Consider the following 10,724-nt stretch of genomic DNA (forward strand, 5'->3'; position numbering starts at 1 on the left):
ACACAGAGAGCAGAGGCGCGAAAACGAGACGGACCTCAAGATTCTACAAGTGCTTCCTCTCGCTTTGTTTCCACGGATTTGAGGACAAAAACCACACGCTTTCAGTGGGGGACTGGGAAGCGACAAGGAGCAGGGACAGTGGTGCGAGTAACGTTACCCTTGGGGGGGAAAGATGACAGTGGTGCCCGGGGAGAACCTGGATGAGACTGTGGCACTGGCCGCCCTGTCCCAAGATGTCTACGACCCCGAGAGAGCGGACCAGGAGTGCTGCGAACGGGTGGTCATCAACATCTCCGGGCTGCGCTTCGAGACTCAACTGAAAACACTCGCGCAGTTCCCAACCACCTTACTTGGGGACCCCAGGAAAAGAATGCGTTTTTTTGACCCACTGAGAAACGAGTACTTCTTTGACAGAAATCGTCCAAGCTTCGATGCCATCCTTTATTACTACCAGTCTGGTGGCAGACTACGGAGACCTGTCAACGTCCCCGTGGACATATTCATGGAGGAGATCAAATTTTACGAATTAGGGGACGATGTGATCGAAAATTTCAAAGAGGACGAGGGGTTCATAAAGGAGGAAGAACGCCCGCTGCCTGAAAACGAGTTTCAGCGCCAGGTCTGGCTCCTGTTTGAATACCCGGAGAGCTCAGGACCAGCCAGGGGTATAGCAATAGTTTCAGTTTTGGTCATTTTGATATCCATTGTCATATTTTGTTTAGAGACGCTACCGGAATTCAGAGAGGAAGGGAAAAACTATGAGGACCACCTCTCTATAAATGGGACTGTGAGCGCAAAGAAGCCAAATCCATTCACAGACCCCTTCTTTATTGTGGAGACGCTGTGTATCATTTGGTTCTCTTTTGAACTGCTGGTGAGATTTCTCGCGTGTCCTAGCAAGCCCGCCTTCTTCAAAAATATCATGAACACCATTGACATAGTTGCAATTATGCCCTACTTCATTACCCTGGGTCTGGAGCTTGCCGAGCACCAAGGAAACGGTCAGCAAGCGATGTCCCTGGCCATCCTACGAGTCATTCGCCTGGTGCGAGTGTTCAGGATTTTCAAGCTCTCCAGGCACTCCAAGGGTCTCCAAATCCTTGGGAAGACCCTGCAGGCGAGCATGCGAGAACTAGGTCTGCTCATATTCTTCCTTTTCATTGGAGTCATACTGTTTTCGAGCGCGGTGTATTTCGCGGAGACTGACGACCCCGAATCGGGGTTCAGCAGCATCCCCGATGCGTTTTGGTGGGCGGTGGTGTCCATGACCACCGTGGGCTATGGGGACATGTGCCCAGTCACCATCGGTGGGAAAATCGTGGGGTCTTTGTGTGCCATCGCTGGTGTGCTGACCATCGCACTACCTGTCCCTGTGATTGTCTCCAATTTCAACTATTTCTACCACAGGGAGACAGAGCATGAGGAACAGTTCCAGTACACACATGTAACATGTGGTCAACAGCAGCCCTCGTTTGGCGAATTCAAAAAGAGTGACAGCAAGCCTTCACTCTCCAAATCAGACTACCTGGAGAGTGACGACGCAGATTCGATTAAATACACGAACTGCAGTCCCCATAAAGCGTACACGGGAAAGCTAACTGATGTATGATTGTAGAAATACGCAACAGTGGTACCCAGTGAAACGCGCGTCTCTTCTCAGTACATCCCCATTCCGCGCTCTGGCCTGAGTAGATTTTCAAGCTGTTATTTCCGGCATCAGTAATGCAAAGGGAATTATTTATTAGGGAAATCATAACAGAGGACTGAAACGTGGTGTGTCAATTGTTCTTTTTTATTTCGCAATGTCTTCCATTTTACGCAATCATCTTTATCCAATGCGCGAAGTCTGATTCAAGCTACAATTTCTCTCAGCCTCAAAACAACGAGAAAACACACGATTATCAACAAACCAAGCCCAACCTCGCGTTGTAGCACTTTATTAATGTAATCTTAGTAATGTTTAATTTATAAATGACATGTCAATTTTGGGAAGATGTTTACATATCATTTGTCTATTCGGTGCAGACTGAGAGGACCAAATTATCTAATTATGTAAAAAAAAATAGCTTTTAACTATCTTCAGAGCATAAAGTGCAAGGTCACATGGGGGAGTAGAAATAACGACCATATCACTTGATCACATCTAATGATTATGACTGTAGGGGCCACATCATGATATTAGATGAACCGAATTGGCACCGTCTCTGCCATTGTCTTTTAATATTGGAATATTGGAGTCACTGCTCCATCAAAACGCAGCTGTCACCAAAACGTGATCAGCAGTCAACAAGGAAACATGCCACAGCTACTGTAATCGTCCTCCAAATTTAGTTGATGGCGTTCAGATTTTTTTAAATTTTTTTTAGCACCTTGCCTAGGATTGATGTCATTCCCTGGACGACATGCAATCTGTTTGTTGTAGTTATGCTCTGTGGCTGAGGTATCCTATCGTTTACATACATTATTGGGTGATGGCTCTTAATTTATTGAAATCTTACTGTAATATTGTTGTGGCATCAAGCTGGCCCCAGGTACAAGCAAATACAACTGAATAGAAAATCTACCGTTTCTATTGGGTATGACTTGGTAAAAGCCCATGTGTAAAGGAAGAATGCATTAGCCTGTTTGCATAAAATGCATGTGAAAAACAGACAGGAAAAAACTTGATAGAATGTGCGCCCTGTTTTTTCCCTCCAACATGACGATGTTTGAAATCCAAGTGCGCCTCCAAATGGTATAAAGGAGAAATCGCAGATTTCATACACAAAGGTGTTTCTATAGCAACCTTCCAGACTGTTCTGTATCCTTCGCCATCGACGAGACATTTTGTTGCCTTAAGTTAGGCTACGTGAAGGAAGGTCTTCATTGTTGGGCTTGTTTATTGCTTTCGATTATGCTGCTTATGAAACCGACTAAAGATAATGTAAACAAGTTCCATCAGATTACGAGACAGTTTTTGTTTTTTGGCAGCTAAATCGCGTCTGCTCTGCTCTGCCCTGCCTCCGTGCTCTGGGCTTGTCATAGCCTACTCGTTGTCCTAAATAATATTGTTATCATATTCAATATTACAGTATAGGTCTCACTAAATAATAAACAAAATCACATGGTACAAATAACGCTTCCCTTGCGTAAAGGGGCTTTTTGATTGACCTGCACCCAGACATGATGTGTTTCAAATGATTAAACCACAATTGCCAGTGCGTGTAAAGGACAACACACAGACACTCACCTTCAGTAACAATGTGAGCTCATGAAGAGGAATCATACTGCTGAACATGGCACGGAGTCTTGTGGAGAGCTGTCAGCCTTCCACATGGTTGGATTAAGCGGCTGTGCCTGCCAGTGAAAAGGACAGTGAACAGTCACGTCTGGCCATGGAACAGAAAGAGAGAAAACGTGCAATTTTTGAAACCCTGTTTTTTCACCTATGGTGTGGTGGAATATCTCCCCAAACACCACTGAGGAATATCCTGCAAAACTTTAAGGTAGGCCTACGTTCCCCTCCCAACACCTCAAAAGAGTACACTGCTTGACAACTGACATTTATGGTATTACTGACGACATCATAGACACGTCTAGCCTCTCATTATCCTGAAGTCGTGACAGAAGCCCTCACCTTGGTGAAAACAGCAGTGCACTTTTTGGTTTCCTCGACGCTAGATGGCAGTGTCTACTCACCTGAGAACAGGGTTAGACATCAGGTTCTTGCCATGGACTGCATTCAGGTTCTTGCTGGCTGCATATCTTGAAACAGTGAAGAGGAAGATTAACACATGGTGTTAGCGTTGCAGAACTATTTTCATGTATATGACAGTCAATAATTGAGGAGGGATTTGTATTAATTTGAAATTAGCTTTGTTAGCATAATTCCTTATATATTAATCTAATTGATAAATAACAATCAGTTCACCCAGGGGATCGCAGGTATATAATGTTTGAATTTAAATAGTTATCATGAAGCCAATGTTTCATAACACCCCTCATGAAAATAACAAGAACCTGTGGGAAAAACCTGCGGTATAGCAAAACCTGCGGTATGGCAAACTCCCTCTAGGTGGCGCATGGTGCCTTGCTGGTATGTCAGAAACTGTTATGAAATAATGACCTACAGAGAATTTTGTTTTGTGCCAAGAAAATGAAGGTTTCCTTGCTAATGTGGAATGCAAAGCACACACCAGGCCATAATGAAATAGTACAGGCAACTGAAATCAGGTTAGTTTAATAATGGCAAGGAAAATAGCAAGGTTTTGCCTGTTTGATGCACTCATTCAGACATTTCCAGAGTGTTGTGAATGTTCAATATGATGGGATGGCCACAGCCTTAAAACCATCTGAGTAGTGAGTTTCTTGCTAGGCACTCCAGAATTATACTGTAAAGATCTAGAATTGACCATTGGCTGCTGTTTAAAATGGTTGCATCAGAGCCATCCATCTTTCTGTGGTTCTGGGTTGATAATCAAATGGAACCTTTAGCGATCAACATTCTCAACACATTCTTGCCATCATCATTCATATTTATGAGAGGTTAACAGGAGGTTGATGTTGACAGCGAAGGGCCACTGTCAGTCAGCAGAAGTTCATCCCTTGCTCTCTCTCTCTCTCTCTCTCTCTCGCTCTGTGATGGCTGATGGGATCTGTTCTGAAGACAGGCCTCCCCACAGATAACAGCCACTGCCCCATCTCTCTGCTCGCTCTGCATGCTCTCACAGATACATACGACTGACATTACAATCGATTTTAAAAGCTGCGCATTCTATTGACGCATGAAACAAACAAACAAACCAACAAACAAACAAACAAAATGCACGAATGGTGGTAGACGCATGGCACCATAGGAATTCCTGCTGAGTCATTGATCAGTGGCGTTGTCTGCTGATTCTGCCCATAGCACATGCTTGTGATTGTTTGACGCAAAACAACAGAAGCAGATGGGAGCCCTCCCCTGGGGTGCCGCATGATGAATGACTGCTGTGGTTCTTGGACAGATAATGGACCACGGCGTAGCCCTGCGTGAGTCTTGGAGCGCGCTCGGTAGAGAGCTGCATGCTATCAATCTGAGGGTCATGCTACTCATGCATAGCTATGCACATGTATGCATAATATGTAGTGTGTGTGTGTGTGTGTGTGTGTGTGTGTGTGTGCATGGTGCAATCAAACAGTACTTTTCTCTGTCAGTGTTCAGGACATATGGAGATGATAAATGTACAATATGTCTAATATTATATACGCAGCCTGTTTGCTTGGCCTCGTAACGCTTTTAATGTATAGCATGTAGCTATGCTATGGCTATCCACATACTCCATAGCATAGGCCTACTGTAGCAACAACAATATGGCTTGTGTTCTGTTCGCCATGTCACAATATGGTGAACAACACACCTGTTTGTTTACACGCTGCGGATTTATTTAGACACACAGCAGCAGCACAGCACGCCATCCAGGTCCAGTTCTGTTGACCGCTCTGCAGAAGTAAGGCTTCAGCAGTTATGAAGAGCCTCTCGGAGCTTAAATTAGTTGATGGTAACTGGAGCAAGCATCACACACAGGTGCACAGAGAAACATGCTAGCACTTTGTCACTATGTAACCCCCCCCAAACCCCCCGATCCCCCCCATCGGTTTGCATCGGCCAGTCCCTTCTATGTGCCCCGTGGCAACCCCCCTACCTATCCCCCCCACCCCAGTTCTCTCTGCATGGGCTCTGGCGCCTTGTCACTGGCATATTCACTTTGTGCAAAGGTCAGGTTATTTAAAGCGGTAGGGATATGCTGATTCCCTCCTAATCCAAGGTCTTAGGGTACTTCTGCTTGATGAATTATTGTGACGTGATCTCTCCCGCCTCCTGACCCCCCCCCCCCCCCCCCCCCCCTCCAACCCCCACCCCCCAGCAGCCTACCCACCCGCCCATCAGCGGACCCCCGTCACCCCTTCACTCTCTCCACGGGCTCCGGAACCCCTAACCCCTTTTACAACCTCCTCCTGACCCCTATCATGCTTCCCTTGTGGGCTTTTCTTCCACCCCCACACCCCCCTACCACCCCCACCTCTTTTCTGTATTTTATATTTATTTATTTATTTATTTTCAAAGACCAAACGTCTGTGCCATGGCAACCGCGCGTAAACAAACACAGGGCACATAATGTCATTGTCCTTTATGGTGTGTCGGATTGCGTTACGCCACCGCTGGCCCTGGGCCCTGCTTGTGATCAATATGGAAATAACCTGGAGCTGGAAAGTCAGAGCCATGGTAGGCGATAATGTGAAAAGTAAGTAAGACTCCTGCTATCAGGTATTATAAATACCTAATAAATATTAAAATGATCCCATTTATTGAATAACAAACCATCATTATTTCTGTCCTGACCACTACCTTTGGACAAAGGCGTCTGCTAAGCAACACAACCATAACCATAACCACTACCTATAAGCTGAGAGTAAAGCTGTTTCACATTGTGTGTTGATTTTTGCTGGCTGGCTGGCTGGCTGGCTGTCTGGTGGAGACTAGCAGCAGGGCTGGTCCACTAGCGCTGTTTTTACAGCATCTGAGAGGGAAACATGGCGACGACGAGACGAGGAGAGATAAAGAGAGCTGGCGATGGACGGGGAGGGCAAAGAAAAACAGAGAGCCACAGAATGGAAGAGAGTGGGAGACGAATAGAGAATGTGTGTGTGTGTGTGTGTGTGTGTGTGTGTGTGTGTGTGTGTGTGTGTGTGCGTGTGTGTTTTGTGTCTAGGTCTGTGTGAGTGGTCAAAAGAAAGCATTGAGAAGACAGACAGCAGTGGAATTGCACTGCAGAGTGAAGAGATGGCCTGGAGCACTGTTTGTGTGTCCTTGTGTGTGTGTGTGTGTGTGTGTGTGTGTGTGTGTGTGTGTGTGTGCGCGCGCGAGGGAGGGGAGAGAGAGGCGAGAGAGCTGTTGAGAGGCAAAATGGAAATGAACAATAGGTTGCAGGCAGCATTCAGTAGGGGAAAAGCAGATATGAGAATGTTCTTGAATTCTGAAATGGAACATTTTGGCAACAATGTCCCTATGTTGTTGTCAGATAAAATATGTATGCTTTATGTGTATGTATGTGGTTAAATAACACATAGGAAAGCCATACCTATGTAAAGCTGGCTTCTTCTAAATACTCATGTTTTGGGTGGTTGTACGATGCTCTTTATTGAGCGTGCCATCTTTTTTATTGAGCGGCAAAAATCGGATCATTCAGTCTACACAAGCAGGCATGTTCACACACACACACACACACACACACACAGAGAGAGAGACTCAGATAGGCACACCGAGAGACTGACAGGAAGTAGACATTCTTGCTTGAGGACATGAGCAGCTCTGCATATACTCAGAGCCTCAGCACCACGCCACAAGTAAAAAAAAAAAGAGCCTTTTTTGGTAAAGGGCGCATTCACTCGGAGGCTCGGCAAAAGGGAACAATTGTGAGGGGGGGGGGGGGGGGGCGTGGGAGTGGGGTGCCTTCCTGCTGTCCTGTCGCCCATGTGGCTCGGTGTGGCCCGGTGCGGTGTGGTGCAGCGCGGGAGCGGAGAGAAGCAGAGAGGCGGGGGGAAGTGACGTTGTCGACGCGCTCGCTGTGCATAATTCCTTGTGACGGTTTGGTGTCAGAGTTACACTGAGCTCGAGAGATCTGCTCCTCAGCAAAGCAGCCCCACCCCACCCCACCCCCACCCCCCACCCTCCACCACCACCAACCTCCTCACCTCCACCCCCCCCATCTGTTCCCAACCAGCGGCCAGCAGCTAGCAGCTAGCAGCTAGCCCCGAATAACAAGCTGTTTAGCTATGCAAGCAGGCAGATAAGGACAGTGAGTGTTTGTATGTGTGTGTGTGTGTGTGTGTGTGTGAATCAGCTGGCTGTCATGAAAAGTAAACGTTTGTTTGCACCTCTAACAATGGGGTGCTTCTTGAGGCCAAATAAAGATGGAAATGATGACGAGATGGCATAGCTGTGTACATCATTATTCTGTCTCGAGGGGAAAATGTGTGTAATTCAGTCAGTCAACTTTTGTACCTCTTCCCCATTATTTTGCAATTTATTGCAACCGATTTTATTAGCTGTTACTGAAATTTGTACTTTATTGTCCCGGCAGGGAAACCGTTTTTCAGTGAGTGCATTAGTTACCGAATGACTGTTTCCATTGAGTAAGTCAGGTCAGGCCAGGCCAGAGGTTTGTCCATTGCTCAAAAAAAAGGTTTGTGTCCAAAACGCAGCCTTCTCGGTGGAACCAGGTTAAGTTAAGTGCACACCCCTGTTTGTGGACTTAAAGAATATACAGTACCAACTGTCAGCACTACAAGGAAGTATTGGTGTCTGATCCTTCATGATAGAGGATGGATCCCTGTGCATGACCTGCCATGCATGTACTCTATGTTGACCGCAGAATGAACAACAGACCTGCCTGCTAGCATGACATGGCAATTGTAGCCTAATAGAGGTGGCATGTTTTCAGTTGTCTTATTGTGAGTCTTGAAGCATGCTATTTTTAGTCATTTTTTAGTCACTAAAAATGACACATTACACCTTTTATTTCAGTAAACCAGTGTGACGATGGCGATGCGTTTTCCTCTACCACTTATACAGCGGACTGGTTTTCTCTTTGCTAATATTGCATTGGAAAAAGAGAAGCAATGTTGCTATGAGCATGTCTGAGAAATGCCTCATTAGACAGAAGTGGGTTATGCTCTGGAACGGGCCAGTGTTTGGGGATGACGCACAGAGACATTTTGCTTGAAAGCAGAGAAGTGATACTGCCTTTGACAGCCTTCAGAAAATACCAAAAAAGCCTGTGCAAAGAAAGTGTCGAGACAAGAGTGTGCTTGTGCAATATGTATCCCTAGATTTAACGTGTTAGTGCAGACAACATATCAAAGCCTAAACGATCGGGGGCGTTAGGATAAAAAAAATGACCTAAAAAAAACCTGACGTGAACATTGACACAATACTGCACCTTCATAGTATAGCCACTGACTTATTGCCAAATAGCCACTGACTTAACTGTAATGTCAACTGTAGCCAATGTAATATGTCACTGTATCTGCAACTGCTTATTGTGGACTGTGTTGCCTTTGGCAGCGACGGGTGGTAAAGCTGAAGTGAGAAGCACTTTAATCTGGGGCCCCACTGGGTCTCAGTTAGTGCATTAACCAGTCGACACTACAGCCCTCTTCTCTTCTGGTTCACAGGGGGATGGATGGAGGGAGACGCACTCGAACAACCGCCCTTGCCTTCCTGTCACCTCTTCACTGCAGGACTGTACACTCGTTCTCTCTCTCTCTCTCTCTGCCCCTCTCTTTCTCTCTTTTTCTCTCTCTGTCTCACACAACATGCAGGACTCGGGGCGTGTCATTTTAAACCATCGGCGTACTCCGCGTGCCGCAGATAAAAACAAACAAACAAACACACACACACACACACACACACACAGAAGATGAACACTCAGAAGTCTATGCACGCCTTGGTTGTCCCAGACTTCCATCATGGGACTCGCGGACACGGAGGCCTCTCTAAACTTCTGCTGAGGAGTAGAGCCCGAACCACAACCCGAAAACAAAACCCCGAAAAAAGAGACAACTCTCAACAGCAAAGATCTACAGGCTTTTCCCCCCTTTTTAACAATCATCCGCCGATATCCAGGACAACGTAGGAGGTGACGAGCAAAGAGACAAAAGAAACACAAGCACGGTGGCGGATCGCAGGGCAGGAACCCAAGGTACCGAGGATGTTACTTGAATCACAACACACCATACATATTACATACATACACACATACATTACATACGCTGATTATGAAACCATTAAGGCATTCAAGATCACTTTAGTCTTGGGGGGGGGCAGGAGACTGTGTGTGTGTGTGTGTGTACCGCCGTACGTGTGAAACTATAGGTACACATCAAGACCATATGGGTATATATGAACACTTCATATCGTGCTATACCAAATCATATTACTGCATGCTTGAAAAATAGGGCATGTAAACATTGATTACAAACAACGTTTAGATGCTTCTCATTATACATCACCTGCTTTGGCACCAGTAGTCAAAATTGTGGGGAACAAAGACTGAGCTCATGGATATCATCATTAAACCAATAATTTGTCTTGTTTTGATAGGCAAGGTTCATGCTGTTAAATCTCTATTTTTTTAAACTACCATGTGTGTTTTGTATACATGGGGATTGGTTTATTACTTTTCCTTTTATTTGGAGCATTTTTTCTTGCAAATGAATGATTTCACCCTATACCCCCTTTTAATGTTTCCCCCCATGTCTTTTTAAGAGAGTTAGCATTAATGAAGGGAATATGTGGTGATAGTAAATTGGCTTCCTGTTTTGACCTTTGCCCTTTGACCCCTGTCCCTCGTCTGTCTCATTTGCAATGCAAGTGTGCTGCAGGCTCTCATCCTAAGAGAAGACATGATGTCTCTTCAACAACTGTGATTGTCAGATTGTACGTGTATGTGTGTGTGTGCGTGTATGTGTATGTGTGTGTGTGTGTGTGTGTGTATGTGTGTGTGTGTCATATTACAAGTTGGATCAGAATGCTGTATCTGTTGTCAAAGGCATCTACCTCAGTGTCCACTCACGTCCATCGTTATTCAAAGAAAGCTTTAACACCTGGAAAGAATGCTTTTTTGAACAACAACAACAACAACAAAAAACCCACACACAAACACACAGGGTGAATGAGAGAGGAGGAGGAGGAAAAAGAAAGA

The 10,724-nt window shown here is 45.6% G+C and overlaps 1 protein-coding gene across 1 annotated transcript; it reads left to right on the forward strand.

Moving 5' to 3' along the window:
• The first annotated feature begins 172 nt into the window (after positions 1-172).
• On the forward strand, positions 173-9,808 carry LOC134062147 (shaker-related potassium channel tsha2-like). Its single transcript, XM_062518062.1, has 2 exons — positions 173-3,485; positions 9,196-9,808. The coding sequence occupies exon 1, from the start codon at positions 173-175 to the stop codon at positions 1,607-1,609; it is 1,437 nt and encodes a 478-aa protein (XP_062374046.1). The 3' UTR covers positions 1,610-3,485; positions 9,196-9,808.
• Positions 9,809-10,724: the final 916 nt, after the last annotated feature.

The sequence above is a fragment of the Sardina pilchardus genome, chromosome 17, assembly GCF_963854185.1.
Source record: "Sardina pilchardus chromosome 17, fSarPil1.1, whole genome shotgun sequence".
NCBI classification, from domain to species: Eukaryota; Metazoa; Chordata; class Actinopteri; order Clupeiformes; family Clupeidae; genus Sardina; species Sardina pilchardus.

Bases quoted from the DNA above. Each gene is read 5' to 3' on its own strand.
- LOC134062147 (XM_062518062.1), top strand. From the start codon at position 173: ATGACAGTGGTGCCCGGGGAGAACCTGGATGAGACTGTGGCACTGGCC.